Source organism: Lepisosteus oculatus, chromosome 29 (assembly GCF_040954835.1).
Source record: "Lepisosteus oculatus isolate fLepOcu1 chromosome 29, fLepOcu1.hap2, whole genome shotgun sequence".
NCBI lineage: Eukaryota > Metazoa > Chordata > Actinopteri > Semionotiformes > Lepisosteidae > Lepisosteus > Lepisosteus oculatus.
The window spans coordinates 7,086,823-7,114,699 of record NC_090724.1 but is presented as its reverse complement, the minus strand read 5'-3'; the positions used below and the strand labels follow the sequence as shown (position 1 = coordinate 7,114,699).

The following is a 27,877-nucleotide window of genomic DNA, read 5'->3' as shown; positions in this document are numbered from 1 at the left end:
TTGAGAAAAGTCACAAGGGTATGTGTTGTTTTCCTGCTGTGTTGACCAGTGAACAACCAGTTCCAACGAGATTACACGACTGTAACGCCTGACGTATTAGGCTATCTGCCAAGGTGCCCGACCTTCTGCATCCAGCTAATCCTGCAACTCCTGTTCTCTATGAACTACACGGGCTGCCCACAGAATTCAGAGTAGACTTCAGGTTTCTGCTGCGAACACATAAAACACAGAACAGTCTGGCTTCTGGTTATTTGTAGGATTTCTATCTTGAGTATAGTACCCCTCCTAATCTGAGATTTTGTGATTGAAGCCTTCTTACTCTGCTAAAAACCAGGTTCTTTACCCTAACGGGCAAAAGATTTCTTGTGCGCAGAGCCATGTCTGTGGAACTCGCCGCCCTAAATTTATTAGAGGCTGTGACTGCTGACATTTTCAAAACTCACTTACAGATCCATAAGGATTCAAACTTTAGTGAGAAGATTGTTTTTAAAAGTAGGATATTGTTTGTTTCACAATTTGTTCATGATTGTTTTGCTTCGTCTTCGTATTACAAACGTGCAGTACCTTTGATTCTACCGAAATCGCTCAGCTAAAACTGTGGTATTATTTCTATAAAACGGTAGGTTCTAAAATAATTTGCAGAAACTCCAGTTTATTCATTTGAAATTCATAGCAAAAAATGCAAATAGTCATTTCTGTTCTCGGTCTTCAACTTTTCAATGGTGTGCCAACGCATCAACAGTAACACTACTGTATTGGTGAATAATTACGAAACAGAAATATTATATAGTACTAATATATAGTATAAAATATAAGAAACAAAGGAAAAAAACAACTTCTTAACCCTGTTCATTTAGGAAAAGTTCACGTCGGTATTACAAAACTTCAATTCCCAAAAGCCATCGCTTCTCCGCGCCAGCGAGTACTACATTTCCCACAATGCTGTTCCTCACGAACTCTGGGCGGGGGTGTGTGTCGCATGGACGATAGTGTCAAAGTCACGGCAGTGACGATGTGGGTATTTGGGCAATAACGGTTAAGAGCTGTGGTCGAAGGCAGTGGACCAAACACAAACCAGAGCTGTGGTACGCGTTGCTGAGTTCTGAAAAGAACCAGAAAAGGCACCAGAAAAGTACACAGTACCGAAAACTGTTTAGAAACTCAAGGAGGAGGGGTCATGACTGATTAGGTCTGGCTGTCATCAGAAATACTGGACAAGTTTACTTCGTAAAGACGCAAAGTGCAACAGCGCGAACGTGATCCCACGGTAAGGCACGGTAAAGTTTGGAAGCTGGTTCAATAATGTGTTTGTTATTAATCAGCAGCGCTGAGATCTGTGCTGAACAGCTCTCACTATCTGCTTAACGCCTTTATTCCAGCACTTTTAACATTGCATTCATCAGTACGTCAGGGGGTCAACTTGTACAGCAGCGAATAGAATTGCTTTAATTTTGGCGTGTATGGTTGTTAGGGTCCCAGATTAATCCTTTTGCTCTTGCGAATGCGCGATTACCAAATTTGTTTTGAGGCTTTTAAAGGGCGATCTCGAGTCGAGGAAGAAGTCCTGCGTGCTTTATTCGCGGTGATCGTACAGAAGTTTCCAGTTTCCACTGATCAGAATAAGGTCTGTTGACGGCTGTATGGTTTCATACGGATCGCAGCTGTTAAAGAAAGCAGGATATGTTCTATCACTAACATATTTTGGGTTCCCTGCTGACGGCACTGTGTGTTATATTGCTGACCAACTCGTTTAGAAAACGGGCGATATGGTGAAGACAGTTTTTTTTTTAATAATGTAGTTATTCATCATTCGGGTATGTGCTGTATCTGCTGAACATGTGGGCATATAGCCTATCGTCTTCTCTTCATGTGAATATGAGATGTGGAAGTGGTGTAGTGTGAAGCAGACGGTTTGAGATGGAATTACCTCACGGCAGAGTTTTTTTATTGGACGCCCGTAAAGAAACGATATTTTCTACGGCTGGATATTTCCGATAGACGGCTTGACGGCAGCTCGCGTCTCGCGCACTGGGCGAGCACGCGGGGGGGTGGCACGCTCCGGCACCCCCACAACTGGATTTTGGAGCACGGAGCGCGCTCCTCGTGCAGCTCGCCAGCTCGGAACATCACGACTCTCCCCAGACGGGCACCCAAACATCACTTTTTTATTTCTCACGGAAGTGAGACGTAGTACATTGTGCATCTTGCAAGACTCCACACTCCCAGAAATCCCTGGGTAAAGAATGCCCCCCTGTTCTCGGACTTTATGTCCTCTGAGTTGTGTCTCCCTGGTAATTAAACGTCCCCTGTTCAGTTAAAGTTCACTAGGCTATTGTAATATTGTGAAACTGAGCCAGGACAGAACACCTTCCTCTTTTGAGGTGCACCGTTGGGATATTTCATGGCCAAGCAGTCAGGACCTTGCTTTAAGGTCTCATCTGAAGTATGGCACCTTATACAGCCCACACTGCAATTCAAATTCTGAGGGATGAGCCCAACCTACTGGTCTACATCTCTTACAGCAGCAACCTAGTTTTCCTTTGCCTTCCCTTATCCCAGTATTGACCAGCGTCGCTGAGCTTCTAAAATCTGAAAAGATCAGGCTACAAGGTGGTGATGATGCAGTTTTAAAGCCAATGCTTTATCACAAGATAAATTAATTAGATGACTGATAAGGCTCCCACAGGCTGGAAGTGTAATGTAAGAGATGCATTGGGAAAGTTAATGATGAAACTTAAGTTATCATTAAGTTATCAGAACTTAAGTTAAGTCTTTAATTATGGTTGCGCAGTGGCTAGTATTTCTGCCTCACAACACTGGGACCTTGGGTTCAGTTCCTGGGATGCTGTCTGTGTGGAGTGTGCATGTTCTCCCCTTGTTCACTCCGATTTGGTTTCCTCACACAGTCTAAGACATGCTGGTAGGTTAACTAACGTTTTTTTGAAAAATATGCCCTGGTGTCAATGTAAACATGTGCCCAGTGCACGTTGCTTGCCAGGATAGGTTCCAAAGCAGCCTAAAGGAGTTTAGAAAATGTGTGTTTTAACCTAGATTTTTTTCTTGCATAACAAAACGCAGTTTTTTTTAGCTCAGTGTTATTATCGCCTACAGTCACCGGATTATTCAGGAAACTAAATTATATTACTCTTTATAATTACAATTGCTGACAGTGAGCCAAGGGCTGGGTCTTCTGATGCCCCTACATTTGCATCCACGTACGAAGACCATTAGTGGATAATAGTCTGGAGGACGCTGCATGGAAAACAACCAGATTCCAAAAATAAGTCCTGTCCTGCCTGTGGTTTTCAAGGCCTGTCAGCTGGTGGACTGGCGGTGTGTTTTAGCATCTTTAACAAATTGTCATCAGTTATAGATGTTACTTTGCTTGTGTTGCATGGATTAGTTACTATAGTGCCATATGTGCTCATTTTATAAGCAGCATGACCTGCTGCTAGTGCAGCTGCCTTTTGTATTTCCTACTGAAGGAGACAGTAGGGCCTTCGGTTCATGGTTGACATGTCCATCCTTATTGCTGAATATCCCTTTTATAGTCCTTCTCTTTTGTAATCGAGCCGAGCATCTTATCCAGCTGTTTACTGAAGGAGCCAAAGGTCACAGCTTCAACAGCATGGCTGTTGAACTCTCAGCTTTGATTTCACTTCTACATGCTCTCCACTTGTGTCCCCTGGTTCGTGGGCCACGGTGGAGTCTGAAGGTGTCGGCTGGGTCGACTTCGTCGAGCCCTTTGAGGATTTTGTACACCTGCGTCACGTTCCCCACACATTCCTCTGTATAAGACTAAAAGGGTTCAGTTCCTTCCATTTGCCAGCGCAGGAGATTCCCTTAAGCGCTGCATTTCCATATTCATATGCACTGAGCGTTTATTCCACTGAAAATGCGAATCTCGTGTCACAGGACAATTTGAACTTGTTCAGTGGGGGGTGAGGAGGAGTTAAAAAGGCAAATGCCTGAGCCTGCTGCCCCCTTAATGTCACGCTGTAAATGAGAATGAGATAATCAAACGTTTGGACGCGTGTCTCAGCAGGCAGAGCTGCCAGACCAAGTGAGACCAATGCCACAGACTTTCAGGAGCTCTGTATTAATACCCTCTTCCCTATCCTCTGGCTAGTCAGGGCATCAGTTCAGGGGCTCCTGGCTGGGTTCCATGAGGATGTTAACAGGACCTTAAGGGCTGATAGGAACTGAGTAATTTTAACGCAGTACTGATGATTCATTAGGATCAAAAGTCTGCTTTCCTAGTTCTTGGAGGGGCAGCGAGTCTGGGTTTTTAATATCAACGTAATGAGCTGAACCAGCAGGTTACTGGCTGAAGTGGGCCAGTTTAACAGCTCCTCCCGGCTCTACAGGTGCTGCGTCTGTAAAGAGGCTTGTTAAACCTGCAGGTCTGGCCCCTCCAAGTACCAGGACGGGATACCCCTGATTTAGATCACTGTGAACTTGCCTGACAAGGCTAATACCTGGCTTAACTCCTTATCTTGGAAGAGAGGAGACTACAAAGGGACGCGATGCAAATGTCGGTGATCTGAGATCCTCCGAGAAACTCCGCCTCAACAACCAGCAGGCCAAGATCAGCTGGTCGACCTCCTCTCCCCCAAGACTTCCCTTAATGTTCTTCTTGTAAACCTCAATCTGCATATCGCCTGAGGACGAAGTGGCTGAGTGTTCAGATGGGGTGGTATTAGGTTTTACATGAGACTGGTTCCCTCACCTTGTGCTACCTGCACAATCAGCAGTACAAGACACAGATACAGGTGTGCATTGTCAAGCTTTACATCTGCCCAGCCCATTGGCATCGGTGTCCTCAGGGCATTCCTGGGTCCATGCCTTTCACCTCATTCTTAAATGGGCCTGCACCTTTCACCCAGAGTCCTGCGGTCTTCTCGAAGTATTTGCTCATGATAGCACGCAGTGTTTTCTGTTATGCTGTTGTGCGGGTCTGACTCAGTGTCTTATTTAGCACACAGTGTTTTCTGTTCTGCAGTCTGAGTCAGTGACTTATTACTGCTCTGAGGGGCAAAGTGAGGTCAGGGCTAGCCTGCGATTTTGAGACCATGGTACATGGTGCAACTGAACAGGGCTTTGATGAGCCAGTTAAACTGTGACATGATACATATTTGGATTTAATGTATGTTAATATTATATAACAGATAGTGGACTCGACTGACTTTGGGATCTGTTTTTTTTTATCATGTCTTTTTATATACTTTGTGTAAGTACCTGTATGCTTGAATGTTTTATTTATAATGGGTTTACAATGCAGTGTCCTTGCAATTTCTAGAAGCTAAAGGATAGACATTTTTTCTATAGACCTGTATATTGCTGGAAGAGAAAACAAGAAAGATCAGCAGGTATAAACACTGCTCAAACCGATCTTCTTTTAACTGCATGTATTCTTCTGTCTGTTCTGCAGCAGGAAGCTCCTGGAGTGCACCCGGATTCCTGGCCTGTATGATTGTGGGGGCTGGGATGGGGAATGGGGTTCAGGAAGGTCGAGGGGGACTGACACAGGGCGAGGTGCTGCCCCGCCACGCCCCCAGCCAAGCCGAGGTGAGAACCCTGCGACCCCGACTGCACAAATTTTCCCGATTTCATAATCCTACTCCAGCTTCTCTGCTGTGCCATTATTCCGATCACCAGGCATGCAGAACATCTGCTAACTAGACATTTACAGCACCATCCCCGGCCATCTGGCTTTCAAATGTTAACGTTTTACAGTGCTTCTCCCAGCTGCTTGTGCTCAGTTCTACGTGTACTTGGCAGAGCTTCATCCTGAAAAACAGGCAGAATGCGAGAAATGTTTTTGGAGATCCCTCCATTTGTGTTACAGGCTCCAGTAATGGGCACAGGATTCTTTCACGCTGTTTTAGGGCTCGTGGAAAAAGCAAAGGGAGGGGCATTTCAGAAGGTGATCAGTGGGACTGCGTCCTGTAGGACAGGATTTGCTCTTTTGTAGGCGACAAGTTTCAGGGCTCATAACCCATCCCTCTGCTGTCCGAGTAGGTCAAGCAGAGTCCACACCCGGAGCCCAAACTCAAGAGTCTAAACTCGAATGCAGTCCACGCCCTGAAACGTCCTGCACACTGCAGCTGTTTAAAAAAAATCCACATTGTCCAATTTGCATCACAGAGTCCTGGAGCCGACATTGACATTCAAACTCTGGACTACCCAGGCTATCCCATTATCTCAGTGGGGGAACTCGTAAAACTCTTATCAGCGCATAGCTAGTGTCCTGATGCATTGCACCATTAACTTTGTTAGCAGGGGGAGACCTCCTTGTCTTGCACATCCAGGATTCCGCAAGTCTTTATCAGAACTAGTGGGGGAACCAGTTTATCTCTGGCAGCAGTTCGGAGGCGCAGTTTGCATCTGAACAGTCCAGACAGTTGGAGGTGAAAGAAGAGGAGAGGCTCGGGCCACACCAGAATTGCAGAGATCCTGCCCACCCTTTTCCAAAACCTTTCAGTGACTTGAGGACATAAAGCCCAGTTATCAGCCAAGAGAAAAGCCTTTAATCTAACCCTCACATCTCCACCAGCTGGTTTTACTAGGTCTCTGTTAACAAGCTTGTTTGTCTCACAGCCTGCTCAGTCATTACCCTACCTCTCAGACAGGGGGAGCAGGCAGCCTGTTACTCAGGGCTGGGACCAATGGCAACCCAGACTGGTGCCTCACACCCCTTGTCCAGGAGATAGGCCATTCCCCCTTGCCTGAACCAGCCCCGGGTTTTGCAATGCTGGCTTAATGATCTACTGCTCTACTGCAGCCCAAATAAGGACAGCATGAGAGATAGGTGCAAACTGAACTGAAAACCCGATGTTAACATGTAGCAACATGAATTTACCGTGTCCCAGGAGACCGGATTTGGTTACTATTCAAAGCTCTTTTCTTTCCCTCGCGGGATCGGAATTCTGCTGATGTGCATCGCAGTAGAACTGCCACAGGCAGCTGGAAGGAAGATTTGGGCATAGGATTGAATTTTCTTTCCCTTTGCTACTCTTCGATCAAAGCAGATGTTCTAAAACATTTTACAGAATTCAAGAAGGACCTCTTAGCCAAAAAAAATACATTTAAATGCACAATAGAACAGCGCGTTGGAGCTGTCTGTAAATCCTGGACGATGCTGAAAAAAAATCATTTTAGATACTTTTTGCCGGAAGGAACTGGGCTGGCTTGCCCTGGGGTGCTTTTCTGGGTTTAAAACAAATGCCTTTAATTCTTAATCTATTTCTTTTCATTTTTCAGACATTATCTGGTTTTACTGTGTACTCTGTATACTTTATATAAAATACACAATAAAAACAAACATATAAAGTGCCTTGTGAATGCTCTCTATTGAAAGGCGATATATAAGAAAATAAAATAAGTTGATTGAATGGATGGGGGCAGGACAGTGGTACAGTGGTGAGCATCATTGCTCCGCAGCGCTGGGGCCCTGGGTACAGTTCCCAGGGTGCTGTCTGTGTGGAGTTTGCATGTTCTCCCTCAGTTTGCACAGGTTTCCTCCAGGTGCTCCGGTTTCCTCCCACGGTCCAAAGACATGCTGGCGGGCTAAACGAGTTACGTAAAATTGGCCCTGGTGTGAGTGCGTGCCCCGTCCGTGTCCGTCTGCCCTGTGACACCCTGCCTTGCACCTGTAGCCTGCTGGAATAGGCACTGGCTCCCCTGCGACCCTGAACTGAACGCAGCGTTTAGAAAACGGACAGCTGGATGAGTGTTCGAGAGTGGTCTGTGGGCTCTCGCTGAGGGCTTGTCTGTCTGTCTGTCCGCAGGGGATCAAGCAGAGCCACTCGGTCATCAGCTCTCTGTTCTCGGGGGCACTCGCCGGCGCTGTCGCCAAGACCTCTGTGGCCCCACTGGACAGAACTAAGATCATTTTCCAAGGTAAGGATACCGATCTCTTTTCATCCTTAGTTAAGTATTATATGTATATAATTGTATGGTTATTTAAAGTATTTGAAAGCATGTACTCTTTTCCTCAATGGATTTACCTGTGACCTTTGTGTTTTTAATTGATTAAAGGAATGTTACTGATCAGTAGAAATATCTTGATTAAGATATTGAAGGATCTATAGATCTGATTCTGAAAGTTAGAGATGGGCCAGGAATTGACAGTATGAGGTAATGCTTAACAAATGTCTTTTATCACATTTACAGTGTCTTCAAACAGATTCTCTGCCAAGGTGAGCATTGAAATAATAACCCTTCTCAGTATTTTTAATTTAAATTGACAGTCTGGCACAGTTCGGGTTGCTTTGCTTTTTCTGTAATGAGGTACATTATGAATTTAATGTGAAAAAACACTTCAGGTACCTTACAGTTTAAAAGGATGCCTGTAAACTGGTCAAATGTTGGGGTGATTGTTACTGGGGTTTAGGGGGTAATGCATTCTGGATGCTGTCATTCTGTTCGACCATTGAGTTAATGGAAATTAAATATACATGAGGTTTAAGGGAAATGGCTGCAGGTTAAAGGCAGACATGTATCTTTGCTGGAACGGGATGGAAAGTTTCATCCACCATCTCAGCGCAGCTGGATGAGATTAAAGCAAAGGTCTTAAAAACTCCCCTACACTCCCGTTCATGGCCATGGGGAAGCCCAGCTGTTACAGATTCAGAGTTATTCAGAGATTCTCAGCGTCTTATCTTTTGAGACATTTTCATGTCTTGAAAGCTTTGGTGCCTTAAGTTAGATATATATATATATGATGCATAAGCAGAGTGATGAGGTTATATGACTCCCGTGAGACCAAATCCATTTTAAATTGAGGTGGCCAGAATGATACACGATATTCTAACTAAGGTGTTTTTAATTGAATATGAATGCAACACCCTAAGCAAAGCAACAAAGCAATTAACAAGACATTTCAACCATAACTTATTGACATTTCTGGATGGAAGCGGATCCAAAAATCGTCGGTAGCAAATTTGGTATTAATCAGCAGATGTGAGAATGGTGCGTCTCTGAAGGCTGTAGGCTGCTCACTGCTGATGAGTAGGTCGCCCAGAACAATTGAGCATGAACCTGCTGCAGGCTGCTTCTGTTAGGGAGGAGCAGTGAGTGGCATGGAGACACAAGCAGCAGGGCTCGCTCCTGCTTTTGTGTTTCTGGGTTCTGGTGCCACGGGACCGAGCCTCCGACCCAGACGAGCTGCTGGAGCGCTGCTGTGGCGGACGGTTGGGGCGAGTTAGTCAGGGCGGCTCTCTCAGCCTTCCTGCCAACGGCGGCCGGTCAGCGCGACCTCTCCCGTGAGACTCTGCAGAGCTGGAGAGTGAACAGCTCCGGGGGTGGGCGTGTCGGAGGCGAATGTCCTGTCTCGTTGTCTCCCAAGCTGGTACTGGAGTCGCCGCTGTAACGCCGAGTCCCAGTAAGGCTGTAAAGCCGAATCCCAGTAAGAACTGGCAGGAAGCGGGGGCAGGAGTCCTTTCCGTGTAGCACATCCGAGTGCAGGCTCAGCCCCGTGATCCGGGCGGGTTCGAGCCTCGGGTCAGGGGACAGGGGAATAAGGTGGGACTAGTCGGTCCGGGGTGCCATCGGAGAGGTCGATCAGGTGGGTGTGTCAAAGCACGATGGGCGACTCAAGATTTAGAAGGAGGAAGTACAGCGGGGGTGCCCGCAGCGGTGAAGGGGGGCGACGGTGAGCCCCCAGTGATGGAGTTCTCTGCTGTTCCTTACAGGAGGCCTACAGGCTCATCTACCACACCTACCGGAAAGATGGCTTCTTCAGCCTCTGGCGGGGGAACTCCGCCACCATGGTGCGGGTCATCCCCTACGCCGCCATTCAGTTCTGCGCCCACGAGCAGTACAAGAGGCTTCTGGGAGGCTACTACGGCTTCCAGGGAAAGTAAGGACCTCCCCGCGGGGCAGCATGGACACCTGTCCCCAAAAAATCAGACTGACCTGCAGCCGGCAAATCTCTCGTTTCCCGTCCTGAGGCTGCAGAGTGGTTGGCCTGCTTGGTTTTGTTCACCGACCGCACGCTTTGACCCAGAACTTGAAACGCAGCTGCTGTATCTAAATCAGACAATATCAGCGCAGCGTGGCGATGGAGACCATACGCTGGTGGTCACACGTTTCACAGACACTGAAGTGAGTCTCGGAGGTGGGCAGTGTAAACATCCGTAGGGTATAAACAGCCACTTTTCAGACTCCTGTCCTCGAGAAGCTCAGCGCAGCCGCTGGCCCTCGTTGTGGAGAAATGCGATACGTGAACAAAACGAGGAATGGAAACGAGACGCCCACTCATAATGTCTGCCAGTGGACGTGGCGCAAGTGGCCAGCTCTGCTACAGAGCACAGGTCAACACAAAAGGGGTTTCCTTATTTGGGGCACATCTGGGTGGGCAAAGTTAAAACAAGTCATGCACGCTTGTTTGCTTTGCATAAAGGGGCTGCAGATCTCGCACTCTGACCCCAGGCTTCTCTCCTTGTCTTTGTGTCTCGTGGAGAGCAAGCTGGGGTATGCGAAAAGACGAATTCCTAATGCAAGAAATTGTATATGGCCAATAAAGTGATCTCATCTTAAATTAGATGATAAAATCTTAGCAGGCCTGCAAAATCCTTTTTGTCCCAGATGTTTCCTCTGTATTTCTTGCATCAGGAAAGGGGGAGAAAAAAAAGACAGGCTTTTGCCCAGGTGAAGTATGAGAAACCTATTTTTTTTTTCCCAGAGCCCTGCCCCCGTTCCCCCGGTTTCTGGCGGGATCGCTGGCCGGAACCACGGCCACCATGCTGACCTACCCACTGGACATGGTCCGCGCGAGGATGGCCGTCACCCCCAAAGAGATGTAAGAGGAACCCCAGCTTTTCTCTGTGCCGTGTTATGGATCTGGTTCTCAGAGCAGTAAGCTGCTGGACAGTCGGAATCTGTGAGAACTGGTATTAGGACACCTGCTCTTTGAGCTGCCCCCTGCTCAGACGGGGGTATATGAGGAGAAGTCCAGCAGAGAGAGGCAGTACCTTTGCTGATGCCAACGATGAAAGACGTCACCCTTTTACCCCACCCTTGTTAAATAATAACGCCTTGCAACAGAAAGGGTTAAGGGGTGCACCGCCAGTGGGGCCAGGTTGCAGTGGGTTAATTGGCTGTTTCCCATGGGATTGATTGGGGGGGAGGGGAGTGGAAAACAGAAAGATTATTCTTAATATTCCTAAACCCTCTCAGTCGTTCCAGTCAGGATTGGGAACAGGGGCCGATGAGGGTTATCTTGGGCAGAGTGAGGGACAGCTGGGGTCTGACGTCTTGGTTCTGGCGGGTGTAGTACAAAAGAGGGAGATTTCATTTTCAAAAAAGCGCGACTGTTTTGTTCAGATGAGCAAACGGCCAGTTCAGTGCAACACCCCTGGAACTCGGTTGGGAGGTTCGCAGCAGAATTCCCAACAGCGCTGCCTCCTTGCTCTCCTCTCACCATGAAACTCAGGTCAAAACCGGGAACAAGAGGTGCTTCTTTACACACAGGGTGGCGGGAGTGTGGAACAAGCAGCCCAGCCAAGTTGCTGAAGCTGCTACCCTGGTCTCACTCAAGAAACTGCTGGATGAAGTCCTGGGTGGGGTGGGGGGGGGTTCTGTAGTTCCCACTAATTCTATCTAATTAGTCTGGATGGCCTCCTTGTTTCCCGACCTGCCTGACGATCTTCTGTCCCTTCCTGCGCTGCAGGTACAGCAACATCCTTCACGTCTTTGTGCGGATCTCCCGCGAGGAGGGCCTGAAAACGCTGTACCGCGGGTTCGCCCCCACCATCCTGGGGGTCATCCCCTACGCGGGGCTCAGCTTCTTCACCTACGAGACACTGAAGAAGCTCCACACAGGTACAGGAGCCGGGGGGAAGGCCCAGACGGGTCTGCAGTGTCCTTATTTTCCAGCTCACGTACTTTATTTTAGGATTTATGAGCCTGGTCTGGAAATAAAGTGGAATAGGAGGAGTTCTAGGGGGAACTGCAACACTATTTTTATATTTCTGGGTTAGCAAGAATGGGCATTGATGGGCGCATTTCAAACCACAAAGAAAGTACAATGTACACAGTTCCATATAAAACCCCTAATTAACATCACAAAATAGATTAAATTTGCAGGTATGCACAGCGCCGTGTTCTGTGATTCAGTCGAGGCAACAAAACTTCCAGTGAGGTGAGCTGGCACTATGACATTGTGAACAAGCAGGCTTGTGAAAACCTCTCTTTTTGTTCAATAGAGATATTGCTCTCGACTTCCAGATGGTTTTGCTGACAAACACTATTTGTTAACTCTGCACGCAGATCACGTTGGAACATTTCTGCGGTGAAATGTCTGCTGCACAACCTGTACTTATTCGCTCGTACATCGCAGTACATTAGTCATCACGGGGACTAGTGAGCAGGAAGGGCCGCTTCACGTCACAAGTCATGGGAACTCTCGCTCTCGCCTGTGGTGAGACCAGGGGTTTGCGACAGCATGGCGACTATCCAGTACTTTCGCAAAGTTCACGATTTTGTGTGAAGTCAGAATGTGTAAAAGTTTGCGATACCGTCAATGAATTTATTTTGTAACCGAGACTTAAAATGTGAAATTGAGAAATTGGGACTGCAGTTCCCCTTTAAATGATTTCTTCATATCCATCGCTTTTATTTTTTAAAAGAAAGTGGTTATGGTACTCTAGATCGACAGTTTTAACAGTCATAGGGATGAGAAATAATAATAATAATAATAATAATAATAATTGCTTACACTTATATAGCGCTTTTTCTGGACACTCCACTCAAAGCGCTTTACAGGTAATGGGGATCCCCTCCACCACCACCAGTGTGCAGCCCCACCTGGATGATGCGACGGCAGCCATAGTGCGCCAGAACACTCCCCACACACCAGCTCTCAGTGGGGAGGAGAGCAGAGTAATAAAGCCAGTTCATAGAGGGGGGTTATTAGGAGGCCATGATTGGTAAGGGCCAATGGGAAATTTGGCCAGGACGCCGGGGTTACACCCCTACTCTTTTCGAGAAACGCCCTGGGATTTTTAATGACCACAGAGAGTCAGGACCTCAGTTTTACGTCTCATCCGAAGGACGGCGCCTGTTTACAGTATAGTGTCCCCGTCACTACACTGGGGCATTAGGACCCACATGAGCCGCAGGGTGAGCGCCCCCTGCTGGCCCCACTAACACCTCTTCCAGCAGCAACCTTAGTTTTTCCCAGGAGGTCTCCCATCCAGGTACTGACCAGGCTCACACCTGCTGGGCTTCAGTGGGCTGCCAGGTGTGAGTTGCAGGGTGATATGGCTGCTGGCGAATAACATCAGGGCCGGAGCGCTGCCCTTACACAACCCTCTCCCCTCCTCCCTGCAGAGAACAGCGGGCGCGCGCACCCCTACTCGTACGAGCGGCTGGCGTTCGGGGCCTGCGCCGGGCTCATCGGCCAGTCCGCCTCCTACCCGCTGGACGTGGTGCGGCGGCGCATGCAGACGGCGGGCGTGACGGGGCACACGTACGGCACCATCGCGGGCACCATGCGGGAGATCGTGGCGGAGGAGGGGCTGGTGCGCGGGCTCTACAAGGGGCTGAGCATGAACTGGGTGAAGGGCCCCATCGCGGTGGGGATCAGCTTCACGACCTTCGACCTCCTGCAGATCCTCCAGCGCAAGCTGCGGCAGCGCGGCTACGTCCAGCGGTAAGGACGGTGGGGGTGGGGGGGGGAGGGGGGGTGAGGGCGAAGGGCAGCGGAAGTGGCATGGCGACGCGCGGGACACGGCCCCACCTTCCCGTTTCGGCGACGAGCAGGAGAGAGGCGAATCTGGACAGGCCTGTGGACTTCGGGGGTCGGTGTGCAGGCGGGGGCAGCCGGGCCTCGCATCTCAAGACGCTCTCCTCCCAACACCGCGCACGCCACAGCCCGGCTTCCGCTCCAGGGCGGGAGCAATCGGGCTGCAGCTACTGGCGTCTGGACATCGCCAACTCGCACTTCCGGCAGGAAGGTTGTGAAGATTTTTTTTCCGTTTCTCCTTTTGGTCAATTCGGGAACCGAGGCGGTCAGTCGTGAGCCTTCGTGCAAAACCTTTGAGCTGCGGCGAAACGGTGCTCCCGGTTCACTCTTCGATCTGATCTGGCGGCGCAGAGCTGGGTTTATCTCACGTGCTGATCATCCAGTACAATAAAATCAGACTTGTGAAATGGGATTTACTACGGAGGAAATCTGGATCCACACTGACTTTAAGCCTTAACAAGCAGCGTGGGCAGACAAAGCAGGTGCGTTTATACAAGTAATTTCAAGGGACTGGTAAAACAGAAGGAATGTCTGTATTTGTAACTTCACTGACTGAGTTTCAACAGCTTGGCTAATGTAGCAGTGTTGCTTTAAAGACTATTCTTCTCTAAATCAAGCAGCCCAGCAGGTTGCCAATGAATAGGATGGCTTTCAAACAATTTGTCCCCTAAATGCATACTGAACTATGCTGACCTTTCCAAGTCCTGTGCCTCGTTCTCGAGAGCATGCAAACAGCAATGGCCCCGTGCCCCCGTTTGTTTTCTCTCTCTGAACTGTCACCACAGGAGGGCGCTGAAGTGCTCACATGGAGGGTTCGGCTAGTTCTGCACCTGAAGTGACCAGTTGTCAGCAGCAGCATCAGAATGTTTCAACCTTAATGACAGTGTCTGTGTTCCTGGTTCGATATCAGCTAAGCAGGGTTCAGCAGGAGCTGCTTGCTTTTAGGGCACTATGCAGAGCTGTGAGGGAGGCAATATCGAATTCACGGGAACAGTGGGATAACATGCAGGGTTTGCAATTCACGAGTGAGCTGAAGTACTGTTGCATGCACCATCAGTACATTTAAAGTCCACTGTAAAATCCCGTATACATGTAAGAAAATAGGTTAATTGTTTAATTGACCACTCAGGTCAGAGCAAGAAGCAGAAGACACTATACTGGGAGTCTCCAGTCTTCAGATTTTCCAGCTCTATTTAAAGCCTCTGCAGCTGAAGAGCCAGGAGAAGTTGGTGAAGTGGTCTAGTTGAACTGGTAACCAGCTCAATGAGGTCTTTAAATGCCCAGCTGGATGGAAAATCTGCAGAGACACAGGTTCTCCAGGACCAGGACTCCTGCAGTGGACGCATTAGGAACCGAATATGAGATTCCTGATTTCATGGCTGCTGATGTTGTTTTGAGTAGTTTTTTTAAACATTCTTTTCCTCTCCGTAGCTCTTTTTTAAAGTAATCTAAACAAAGCCCGGGTCAGGCATTCTTTTTCGTTTAATTTAGAAGATCAGAACAAAAATAATTTACAGTGCTGGATGACAGGATGACAACAGAAATAATGCTGCATAATCTATAAAATGAAGCAAGTAGACATACTTAGAGCTTTGCTAACATGCCATTTCCTTACAATAGTAAACTGAACAGTTTGCAGACTTTTGTAAAAGGCAATTACAACTACTTTGCTTTACTGGTACAAATGAGTGCTTCACAACTGTCCAGATTGAATGTAAGATTTTGTTACTGTGAGCTTGTAAGAACAGTGCAATTTTGCTAAGCCTTACTGTTTTAGCTGTGTGTGTACTTGTGTGTGTGTGTGTGTACTTGTGTGCTTGCACTTCATACAGCAATGACTGCATGCTTCCGCACAGCTGTTTGGGGCTGTCAGAGCCCAGTGTTTTGGAGCCTATCTTTAGTGCACCCAAGGTCTGGATTTAGCTGCAGTTGTTCAGACATCAGTTTGACCTCTTTGCTTGCACTACACATGCCTGAGGTTGAGTGCTCACAGCAGCTGAGTGTATGACAGACTGCTTTCTGGCACTCGTGACCCCCCCTTGCCTGTAGCTTGTGCTGTCTCAGAACACTTCTGTAGGAGACTCCAACCCAGGCCAGTGGTGTTCTCCGATTTTCTCAATTGGCAGTCAGCTTCAGAGTTCATTTGAAGTAGTCCAAATATTGTGTAGCTGTAAACTGACCTCCCCTCCCTTCTTTTAGATATTTTATATTTGAGTGCCTAAGATTTGCTTTAATTTCAAAGACCTGGATAGGTGTTTAAACGCTCAGAGGCACATGGAGACATGCAGAACCTGCACAGTTAATTGAGTAATTAGACCAATTAAGAGCATGCGAAATTAGGACTAACGGAGCACATGTCCGTCCGTTCAGTCCTGGTCCTGGAGGGGTCAGTGTGTCTACAGGGTGTCCAGTCCCGGTCCTGGAGGGGTCAGTGTGTCCAGTCCTGGTCCTGGAGAGCCGGTGTATTTCTGCAGATTATTATTCTAACTTGGCCATTAACAACCTCAAATCAGCTCCTTTTCATCTTAACTGGATGAGTTTCTGTCAGCTCTTGAAAGAGACTAGGAAAGTGGAAGAGAGACAGTGCCCATCCAGGACCCAGAATGCCCATCCCTGTTTGTAAAGCATGGACAATTATCAGCAATAAGACGGTAGGAACAATACACAATAGTGAGGCCTATAAAACAAAAGGTTTTTGTGTTGTAGACGTTTTTAGTGGTTACTAAATTATTTGTTATGGAATGTTTTTGACTAAAAGCCCTTCAGGTGAAAATTTACAATGCAGATTTTGAGTTTAGAAAATAGCGAAGATTTGCTTTACTTTTTGATTGTTCAGAAACTCGAGATAATGGAAGCAATGTGTTTGCTGTTCATTGTATTTGACGAGTTGTTTTAATTGTTGACTATTTCACCCAATCAGCGTAATCTTTTTAAAGTTTCAGCAAGAGCTGGAATTTGAACTCTTGGCTCCACAGAGATTCTATACCTTTGTGCGGTTTTATCTACAAATGTTTTAAATGTACTCATACGGGAACTGCACATAAATGTCACTTTATCTTAAAGAGTTCTCAGCATGAAAAGAATCAGTTTGTGTGTATAAGGTGAGTAAAAGTGCACAGAACAATACTGGGAGAAAAGAGTGTGTTAATGGCGTACAGCAGGAGATTTCTGTGCGTCCTAATAGTTTGCATTCTACAGCAGTGGAAGTTACACAAAATGATGTCATTATTGCCCTCAGACATTCTAGAATAACGAGGCTTCTCTTGTTGGGATAAAGGGATGCTTTAACCTTTAACCTCGGGGACCTGGCTGCTGTGCACGACTGAGATGATTGCAATTCGTATTTCGCTACAGCAAATCGTTTTCAAATGGAGACGATTGAAAAAGAGTCCATGCCTTAGAGACCGGGACTTTGGAAAGTGCCTAAATTCCTCATAACTATAATTCCAACCTCCTTTCTTCGGAGAACAAAAAACGTACAAGATTTCATCTAACTGGAATACTTGATAGCCGACGTCTATAGCGCCACTTTTCTTGTGGATTTTGCCGCATTTTTCATGAATCGAGTCGTACGGACTCGTACATAAGAAATGGCAGAACTGGACATAACGAGTGGGAAAACGAGACTTGTGAGGCTTCTAAAGAGTGGTGCAGGGGTTCGCATTGCTGCCTTGCAGTGCTGGGGTCCTGGGTTCAATTCCAGACCTGGGAGTATCTGGGTGGAGTTTGCATGGTCTTCCCGTGTTCACATGGGTTTCCTCCCACAGTCCAAAGCCTAACCTAAGTTAACCATAGGTTAACTGGCTTGCAGGAGAACGGGCCCTGGAGTGTGTGTGTGTGTGTGTCCTGTGACTGACTGTCACCCCGTCCAGGGATGTACCCCACCTTGCACCCCTTACTTGTCGGAATAGGGTCTGGCTCCCCCGCGACCCTGATTTGGATGAAGCAGTAAGGAAACGGGTGGAGAAAGAGTGCATTACAATACTGCAGAGGAGGAATCTGCCAGGTTTCCCCAAGTCTAACAGCTGCAGTTTTACTGCCCTTCTGTAGCGGTTGGCGTTTTTTGCCGCGCAGGAACAGGAAACACAAGGCTCTGGGAGGGAGACGCTGGCTTGTAGGGGCCCGTTAACTCCCCAACCCAAAGGGCACATCGGAACCAGATCCGAACCAAGTGCCGTCTTTGTGGGCACTGTTTTAGAAGCCGTTCCTGGGTTTTGCCCTGCCACCTTACTTTCCCACGACACAAGAACAAGAACTACTGTAATCACCATCTCAGTGTTCACGAGAAGAAAAAGCGGTCTTGCATGTCGTGACATGAAGTTGTTTTAAAAGCACAAAGACAATCTAGAAACCCCAAAGCATCATTCCTTAGAAAGATTTTGATCTATTTTCTACTGTTTAAAAAAAGCTTATAAAAATATGCAATGACATAGAACACTGTTTAATAGTAGCATGACAAAATAACCTATACAGTGAATATTAATGCAGTAAACTGTATTTCACCGAAAAATGCAACAACGGAGCCGGTCTTTGACATTTTGTAAGCACAGACTGTAATTTTGAGCACTGGCTCAGTTCCCCCACGCAAGTTCACGAACACCACGCGGGAAAGGGAGGCGTTTTACACGTTTCTAGGGTCAGGTTAATGAATAGTCCTTTTCAAGAGCTTTAATGAAATAGTACTGCAGTATTAAAGTGGTCCAGCAGGTGGCAGTATTGACGCAGAAATTAGGAGCGGTAGACTAAGGGTCATTTTTTATAAAAACCTTCATTAGAAGCGTGATCTTATGCAGAAAAGCAGGTGGTCGAGACGCAGAACAAAAACCATGAGCTTTAGGGTGTCTCCTTGGCTATGAGAAAAGCTTTCTATTTTCTTACTTTATCAGAAACAAACTTTGGAATAAAAAGACGTATTTCTCCTGTTTACACGAGGCCATGGCAGTAAAAGTACTACATGTGTTTATTCTGGTGATAGCTGATCCAGGTGTGCAATAACCGAATAGCTTGGTGTATTAACCCGCGGTGAGTGAAATGGTGTATTCATACAGTATCTTAGCCGTTTCGTTTGTTTATTTCTCGTTTTCATGGTGCAAGATCAAACTGTTAAGACACCCAAATGTTCATGTTTTAATTATTTGTGCCAAGAGATTGTATATTTAATAATAAAAGCAACGATGTGTAAATACGGGTCTCTGCAGTGGGTTTTTAACACACACCCCCCCCCCTTCCACTCACGCAAGCAGGACTGAGCTGGACGGCCCACGTCGTGTGCATCCTTGACCGCAAGGGGGCGCACAGCGTGAGCAGATCCACCTTCCCGAAAAATCCCGGTCACGTTTCCTGCCGACACTGACGCTATCGGACGTGAAGGGCTTTGCCACTCTCACGTCTTCCATGTTTTAGCCTTTAAACAAACATCCATAACCTCGGACAAAATGTCTCCCATTTTTTTCCCCTCATAAATACCGCATTTCCCAACTGGTGTGCTTACATCAATAACGAATTGTACCGTCTTTACCTGTTTTATGTTATAATAATTTACTATTCCAGCCACTGAAAGCCGATTCTTACATTCTTATTATTCTTTACATTCAAGCCGATTCTGAAGATTTAACAATTTTATGTGAAGCCCAGGAAAAACAGCAGGAGTCCAGCCCACAGGGTGAAATCTAGCTTAAGTGGGAACACCGGATTAAGCATTTCACTTAAACACGGGTATCAGCTTCTCCTTTTATCTGGATTGCTCACCGACTCCGGAGGAGTAAAAATACGTACAAACGGGGCTGGGCTTGCAGTGTGCACCCCTGGGCGCTAGATGGCAGTGGTACATAGTGGACGGTGTTGGGAACGTGGATTTCACTGTGAACTGCTTTGAAGCTGACCTTGACAGTGGTTCCTTTTAATAGACACACATCGCCCTCCCTGGACCTACAAACTTACACAAATCCCCTCCATTAACATGCTGCAAAAACACAGCATACACTCTGCGTGCAGAATCTAGCCTCCCCCAAAAGTTTCCTTTATTTAATTGGTAAACCAATCTCTCACCCCCCCCTGCTGTGCTGTGCAGTGAGCCTGTGGGTGCAGAATAGCTACTGGGTGTTTCCCAGGTGGGGACTGCACCTCGGGGGGAGGATAAAGGGTTTTGAAAAGCGTTTTATACAATTAAATGCGAATAATTGTCAGACCTCACCACCATTTCCAGAAACACCAGCTGCATGAGCAAATCCTACTTCTGCTTCACACTGCACTATCACATATCTGACCACGGGCTTCAGTATTAGTAAAAATACCAGCCCTAAAAAGCCAAAGTATCAAGGTGCTGTTTGCCTATTTCTGAAACCGAACGGTTTGGTTAAGATTCCCAACATGACACCAAAGGGTGTTGCGTCAGAGGGTTTGTCGCTGGCGTGGTTAAAGAAATTCGGAAGAGGCTTCCGCATTGTGGTTTTATAAAAAGCAGAAAGCTGCTGTCCCAGGGCTCAGAGGGAGGGGAGTGGAGGCAGGTGTGGCAGCGAGATCTACAGGGGGCAGTGTGGAGCCGGGCTGTGCTGCTCGTCCTGTCGGCTGGGTGGGTGGGTGAGTGGGTGGGTGGCGGCTGTGTCTGCACTTGACCTTGACCGTGAAGTCTGGGCCAGCCGGCACAGACAGTGCCCTCCCCCAGCACACCAGCACCAAGAGACACCCCAATATCCCGGGGATCTCAAGAGACACGAGGGGAGCGGGGCAGAGGAGACGGACAGGAGGAAAGCGTCACGAAGAGGGATACGGCGGTGGGGGTGGGGTTTGGCGGGGGGACGGACAATGAGGGGCTCCTGGGAAGCTCGGTTACCATAGGTACCTGGGACCGTGCCAGCGGAGTGCGAGCTCATTTGCATGTATTCAAATGATGCATGAATAATTTACAGCCTGGCAGCCCAGGAGAGTCCTGCTCGCAAACAAAGGGGCTTCATTTTCACACACCCCGTCCTTCCTCGGGCCTGAGCCCCACTGCTGGCGTGGGAAACGGGAGGCCGTCAGCGAGGGTATGAAAGCCACAGAAAATCAGGCTCCTTATTTGGGTCTGATCAGCCAGAACCCCCCTCCCTCTCCCCCGTCTCTGCCGGCGTAGCCACTGGAAGAGGCTGGGACCTCAGGACGCGCCGTCGTGTGGAGCAGGCGGTGCCCCCGATCCCAGATTCTCCGCAGGGTGCTCTGCAGGGCGGGCGCGCACGGGCGCAGCCCCGGTTTCCCACGTCGTGGAAAACGGCACAAAGCACGAACGCCAGACCCACCTCCCTCCCCGGCCCCCCGCCCGCGCCCACAGGCGAGCGGCTGAGGAAAATGGCCGCTCTGGCACCGCTAGGGCACTCTGGGTAAAACAGTGCTGCAGCGGAGTCCCCCCCCCCCCTGCAGTCACTGCACTCAGTGGGCTCCTCCACGGCCTGCTTTCATAAATTCTCCAGCTTTAAACTCCGAGAAAGACATCATTGGCAACATAATTGGACCTGTGAAGCTGGCTTGTAAAAAAAAAAAAGAGAAAAGGGGAAAATAAAAGCAGCTCTGTGTGGTACAAGGCACCCTGCTCTCACATGGAGAGAAAATCTCCCAGCTAACGCTTTATTCACACTCGGGGTATTTACATTTTACAATGCCCCCCACCTCTCTCCCCACTCTGCCAATCCCACCCGGCCCTCGTTCATCCGAGGAGATCCACCCTCCCGCCTGCGGATCCGAGGGCAGCTCCCGCCCGGACGAGAGGCTCGGGCTGCGCGGCCTCGCCGGCGGGTCTCGTTGGGGGTGCGCGCCCCGGACAGGGGTGGCGCCCGCCCTCTCCGCCGTCTCTCACACGGGAAACGGGGGGCTCCGCTCGGCTGGCGGCCGTTGTCGGCCTCACAACAACACAAAGAGTCCTGCAGCGGCAGGGAAACGCAACACCTTAACCGCCTCAGGCCTGTCCGGTGCTGGTTCTTAGGACCCGTCCGGGTCCCCGTTTCTGTAGAACTGACCGACCGACTTCTGGATCCGAATCAGAAGGGTGCCGATTCAGGCCGCCTGGTCGTGTGCATTTTCTACTGGCTGCGTCTCCTTCGGACTCCTTCGGCCTTCAATCCATTGCTTTAATCACTGTATTGACTGCCGCTGCTGCTGAAGATCGGCTAAATAATAAAGGAAAAGCTACAACAGACTCTCACTGGTGGGAGCAGGGGTGCGAAGGGTGCCCAACACTGCTCCAGAACTCCATGCAGGAGCCACACGGATCAGCAACACAGGAATCCCTATCTATCGGGAGCTACTGGTGGGTGTGGAGGGGATCCCCATTACCTGTAAAGCGCTTTGAGTGGAGTGTCCAGAAAAGCGCTGTATAAGTATAAGCAATTATTATTATTATTATTATTGGTTCAATCCTGACTGGATGTTTTTTGCAAGAATTCCCTTGCATTTTTTAAAGAAATAAAACAAAGACTGCAAACACGAATTCAGAACCCTCTATTACAGGGTGCAGTCATTACAAGGGTCGCTTTTTATTCACGAGCTGTACCTCCGTGTCCCACAGCACTGGGGGAAACCAGCCCAGATTCTGGCTTCCCCTCCTGAGTCACTACACCAGCACGTTTGCCTGTCATCCTCCATCGCAATGTTAAACACCCACCAGCCACTTCAGTCTCGATAAGACTGGACAATGGTTTTGGGGTTTTTGTAACTTTGGTTATGTTACACAAACCTTCATCCACCAGCATCCAGTAATCGGAAACTGCTTGTATACAGGAGAGGTTCGGCTGGGAGGGTTAAAAGAGGGTACTGAGCCCACAAAAAGACAAAGTGTAGAACAAGCAGGCACCTCAACAGTGTGTTTTCACCTCCTGTGCTCCAGTCAGGGCCGAGAGCAGCGCGTCATCTCATTCACTCCAGCTGGGAGCAGATACATTTCTGTTGCCCTCAGGCCCTCCTAAATATTATTATTATTTATTATTATTATTATTATTATTAATAATAATAATATAAAGGATTTCCCTTTATTATTATTATAAAGGGAAAGGTGTGTGATTATAAAGAGAGGTGTCAGGAGACAGAAAACTTTCAGTTTGGAAAACCTTGGCCGGGGCGAATACATTTTCGGAGTTGATGGGAGTCATCCGCGCCCCCTAAGTTACACCAACCCCCCCGCCCCCCCTTTCAGACTCCCTCATTCATCCCTGGTTTTATCCCGCTCTTGGCTGCAGCCTCCGCCGCCCCGGCTCGGCGATGTGCCGGCATTGTTGTGGCGGTGGCCCGGGGCCGGAGGCCGGCGCTCCTGGGCGGCGGGTGTCACGCCTCGCTGCGCTGGGAGCGGGCCCATATATATATATAAATATATGGGGGTTTTTTTCTGTCGTGGGGAGGGGTGGCCGACGGAATTAGCATGACAAAAGCCCAGAGCCTGTGAACCTTCTGTTCCTCGCGTTTACCTCCACAAGGCGCTCAATAGAGGCGCGGTAGTTAGCATAACAGGGTGCGATCCCACAGCCGCCCCCTCCTGCCAGAGCTCTCCAGCCGCCTCTCTCTCATTCGGCCTCATTTAAAACCGTTTTCAACCGGGCCTGGTCTAGTCTAGTGCAGGACTAGAGGGCAGTGCTGTCTGCGGGAAAAACAAACCCACACAAACTCGGACCCCAGCGCCCGGGCCCACCTGAGCTCGGCGCCATTCCGAAGACCTGCCCCAGACGGGCTCAGACCCCTCTGCTGGCAGCGCACTGAGCATCTCGGTCTGCGTGCAGACGTTTTTTTTTGCTTGCTTTGAAGACATTCAAAATTATATGTCAACACTTAAAAACTGTTACCGCGGGCCCAAGCTGTTACTTTTTAAAGACACCTATGTATATATACACATTTAAGGAATAAACGCCCCTTTTCACACCGTTTTAAACGAATATGACAATACCAATACAATGCAAAGGAGCAAGTAATAGGTTTATTCCAGGCTGAAAAGAGAGAAGAAAGAAAACACAACATTTCGGCCGTGGAGCCTTCTTCAGGTGTGAGAAGAAGGCTCCACGGCCGAAACGTTGTTTCTTTCTTCTCTTTTCACCCTGGAATAAACCTATTACTTGCTCCTTTGCAGCCTACGCATGCTGACGCAGCTCCCCACCTGAACTAATGCAATGCAGACCGATTACAACAGCAGAAAATAAAAGGGGGAGAAAAGCTGTAATTATTTCAGTTTCAAGGTTTCATGAGACTGTCTTACCAGTGATATTTATGTTAAGAAACACAGCACGCAGTTTATACAGCCTTCTTGGTTTGGCTTCTCACGAGCTGTGTTAATTCTCCAAATACACGTGTTTCTCATTACTAATCTCTTTTTATTATATGAAAACCAAAGAAAGAACTAGACAGCTCCGAAAAGAGTTCTTACCTTTAAGTTGTCATCTTAAGGCGCACGGGGTCAGTTTACGAAGGAATAACACGTGGACCTACGATTTCTTTTTATCAGAAAAAATCACAAAAAAAATCTGTGTAACAATATTGAAACCTAAATGAATAAATGCCGATTTGTTCGCATAAAGAAAATGGACTCAAGATAAAAAGACAGTTCTGTGATTGGCCTCCAAACTAACCCTCAGGTAAAACTAATTTCAAGATTTGCGCACCTCTTAGGACCCCACAGGTGCATGAAGGCTGTCTATATTCAAGCCTGATTTTAATTACGTATTTATTAATAATAACAACGTAAAGGAATCAAAAATACTTTTCATTCTAATCTTAACTTGTACAGACCGATTGACAAGTATTTGTTATGAACGAGATGTTTTTGTCTGCCTTATGTTAGTTTTTTTTGGTGATAAAAAGAGTTGCGATTTATCTTAATCGACAGGGGATTTACGATTTTTTGGTCATAGAAAAACAGATACGTCTCTCTCTTTTATTGATGGACATTATTTGGGCTCTTCAAAAAATCCTACTGAAAAATGTATTTACCTGTAAGGAAGAAAAATGTCTTACTGTAAGAAAGTACCGTGAAGAATCTCTGCATACTGGAGAAATGTACAGTATATCCCACTCTTGTTGCTGTGCAGCACAGAGGTGTGTTATTTTGTTAATCATGTTTGCCCAGTATAAAAGAATGAGCTGGTTGTAAAAATTAAAAATGTTATTTTTCTATATCGTCTCTTCAGTGATGCATCACAATTTCAGCTCTATTTTTTTATTGGAAAACATACATTATTTGAAAATAAATAGTTCAAGCTTTCAAAAACGTCAAGGACGTCAAAAAATCAAAGATGTTTTGCGTCCTCTCTTCAATGATACTCTTTGTCAGGATTTTTTCACTCCTGGAGGAAACTGGAGTTCCTGAACATGCTCACTGGAGTTTCTGTTCCCTCAAGTACCATTTAAATGACCATCTGTGTGAGGCTTTTAAATGTTTACAATTGCCTTCATGTCAGGCACACTTCCATTGAGTAATTAACCTCTGGACGACCACAGACACTGTGGTGATGCCACACATGGCACAATGCCTTAACATCCACGACCTTTGACCCTCTGCTGCCCTGCCCTCTCCAGGTTTTGACATCAGAGGTAGTTTGTTTATTGTGGCTAGGGAGTCAGTGGACCTTCTCACCATCTTTCTGAGCAGAAACAGCAGGTTGGAGATAAAGAGAGTGTAATATTCTACCCATGTCAGTGGAGGATCAATTTAGTATTCATTTGGCTCATGCCACAAAGATGTTTGGTGCCCTCTTACCCAGCCCGATTTGGTGGTGCACTCTGGGGCATGTGTCTTTCACAGGGAAACAGCAGCTGTGTCCCCATCTTGGATTTGAACCTACAACCTCCTACTCAGGAGGTCTTCAGCCTTATCCACTGCTCCAAACTGCTTATTTTAGTTTTAGACCCATTATTCAAAAATTCCTTGGAACCACTCCTGTGCATTTCAAGCTTAAAACATATCATCCCATATAATATACGTGTGGGGCAGCACAGTGGTGAAGTGGTTAATATTGTTGTGACACAGTGCTGGGGCCCTGGGTTCAATTCCAAAGCTGGGGTGCTGTCTATGTGGAGTTGGTTTGTTCTCTCCATGTTCATGTCCACCCACAGTCCAAAGACATACTGGTAGGAAAACTGAGTGTGTGTGTTGGTGTCTGTCTTCCCTGTGATGGACTGGCGTCCTGTCCAGGGCGTACCCTGCCTTGTGCCAGTTGCTTGCAGGATAGACTCTTGCTCCCCCTTGACCCCGAGTTGGATAGAGTGCTTACAAAATGGATGGATAATATATACTTCACATGAGCTCCAGTTCCTGAATTGTCCCTGTGTTGCATGTGAGTTCATATGTCACACGTAGCACAGTGTGTGGAACGGAATTGTTTAATATCTGGGTTACATTAACACAAATCAATGCCCAAGATTAATATTGCTCTTATATTTATTGGATTGATTATTAGAAACATAAAGAATGTTGGTAGGAGAAAAATTAAACCTACTGACCTTTTAATTCTTAACATAAAGCCTTTTAGGAGAAAATATGTCATTTCATCATGTCTCAGCTGAAAAATATTTTAGCAGTCAGTATAGTTTTGATATCCATTATACTATCATGATGTTCTTGCCTTTTTTAAATCCACATCTTAAAAAGAAAATCTTAACTCAGGCCCAGGATACTGCAGCCTTTCTCTTACTATTTTTCTAGTCTTGTGGTCTTCAAAAAATGGTTCAGGATTATTTGTAATGGCACAAGTAATGCAGACTACATGTACTGTAACTACATGTGTTGAGGTTTTTTGTGTACAGCTTTTCAAGAAAGCTTTCATATTTTCCTGTTGTATTTTACACAGGTACGGGGGACAGTGCGGTGTGGTGGGCAGGTCTCTGGTCTCAGGTCGTGGGTCTGGACCTCTGCAGCAGACACAGCTGTTGTACCCAGAGGGAGGTGCTCCAGCCCACCCAGCTGTGTAACTGGGGATCGGTACTGTGGGGGGATCCCTGTGATGTGCTGGTGTCCCATCCAGGGCATTGGGAGACGTGCTCTCTCGTCCACTTAACGCCATGGAAACCAGAATAAGCTCTGGCCGAAATGAGATGCTGTGCTTTGGGCATGGAAATGACCTCACACTGATACTTTCTACGAAACTGCAGACGTACCCATAGCTGAACATTTACAGAGGAGTAGCTGAAAAATGAACCTAAGAGTAGTTACAACTGAGAGGAGTTAATTCAGATCATCTGTCTTGTTTAGTTGCACGATCCTGTGATGTCATTCTGGTGTATCGGCCTCAAATACGTACAGTATATGGCTTGCTAGTCTGTTCCACGATTCCCCTGGTGTAAGAAAGTGTTTCCTGCTCTTGGTTTTAAAATGCACTCCCACTTAGATTTCACCTGAGGACTTTAGGGGATGTTCTAGGACATTATGCTTTTTTTTTCCAAGCCAGTAATTCCTATTTAACACACTGAACTGCTTCATGCTTTACCTGTATCTCGGGGAGCCGCCTTTACAATATTACCATATTACAATCATTTCATTGTTGGGAAAAAAAAGCTGTTTTCAGTCTAAAAGGATAAAAGCCGAACCCCTGCTCTTTTAATGCCTGTCGGAAACTGCATCTCTCCAACAGCCCAACTCCTAATGGAGATGAGCGAAAATGTAAGAATGAGCCGAAGAGAGGGGGTGTGTGTGAAAGGGGAGGTGGAGGTACGTGTGTGTTGTGGGGGGAGGATGGGGGGGGTGTTGTAATCTCCTGAGTGGTGTTTAAAAGGAGGCCTGTGCCCCTGAAGTTTATCCCTGGCGGGAGTAGGGGAATCTGCCAGGGTTTGTAAGCATGTATACGAGGCCATCTCACGGCTCAGTGGAGGCTCCGTGGGTGGGCCTTGGCCAGGGCTCGCTGTTCACTGGCTGGGCAAAAAGGGATAATCTCCCTCTTTCTTTCCCCCAGATCGCTTCCCCTCCTAGCGGCTCAGTCATGGCCAAGGTGGCTTGGCCCTAGTTTCTGGGGTCGAACTCCCCCATCACAATCAAAGTGCCTTTCTGGGGCTGGGGCTGTGTGTCTCCCCATAGTCTACTGCGTGTGTGTGTGTGTGTGTGTGTGTGTGTGTGTGTGTGCGTGTGTGCGTGTGTGCGTGTGTGTGTGTGTGTGTGTGTGCCAGCTTCACCCCGAGCGCTGGAGCGCA

The 27,877-nt window shown here is 47.5% G+C and overlaps 1 protein-coding gene across 4 annotated transcripts; it reads left to right on the top strand.

Annotated features, from left to right (window-relative positions):
* Positions 1-969: 969 nt before the first annotated feature.
* On the top strand, positions 970-26,730 carry slc25a42 (solute carrier family 25 member 42). Of its 4 annotated transcripts, none has more exons than XM_006639857.3 (9): positions 970-1,267; positions 5,435-5,568; positions 7,791-7,902; positions 8,176-8,201; positions 9,696-9,862; positions 10,688-10,804; positions 11,675-11,826; positions 13,336-13,657; positions 26,545-26,730. In XM_006639857.3, exons 2-9 carry the CDS (start codon positions 5,470-5,472, stop codon positions 26,663-26,665), a joined length of 1,116 nt encoding a protein of 371 aa, XP_006639920.3. In that variant the 5' UTR covers positions 970-1,267; positions 5,435-5,469; the 3' UTR covers positions 26,666-26,730. The 4 variants fall into 4 exon arrangements, with proteins under 4 accessions (XP_006639920.3, XP_015221213.2, XP_069042066.1 ...); XM_015365727.2 differs by having other exon boundaries at positions 5,432-5,568; positions 26,545-26,728; XM_015365728.2 differs by lacking the exon at positions 970-1,267 and adding an exon at positions 1,526-1,624 and having other exon boundaries at positions 5,432-5,568.
* Positions 26,731-27,877: the final 1,147 nt, after the last annotated feature.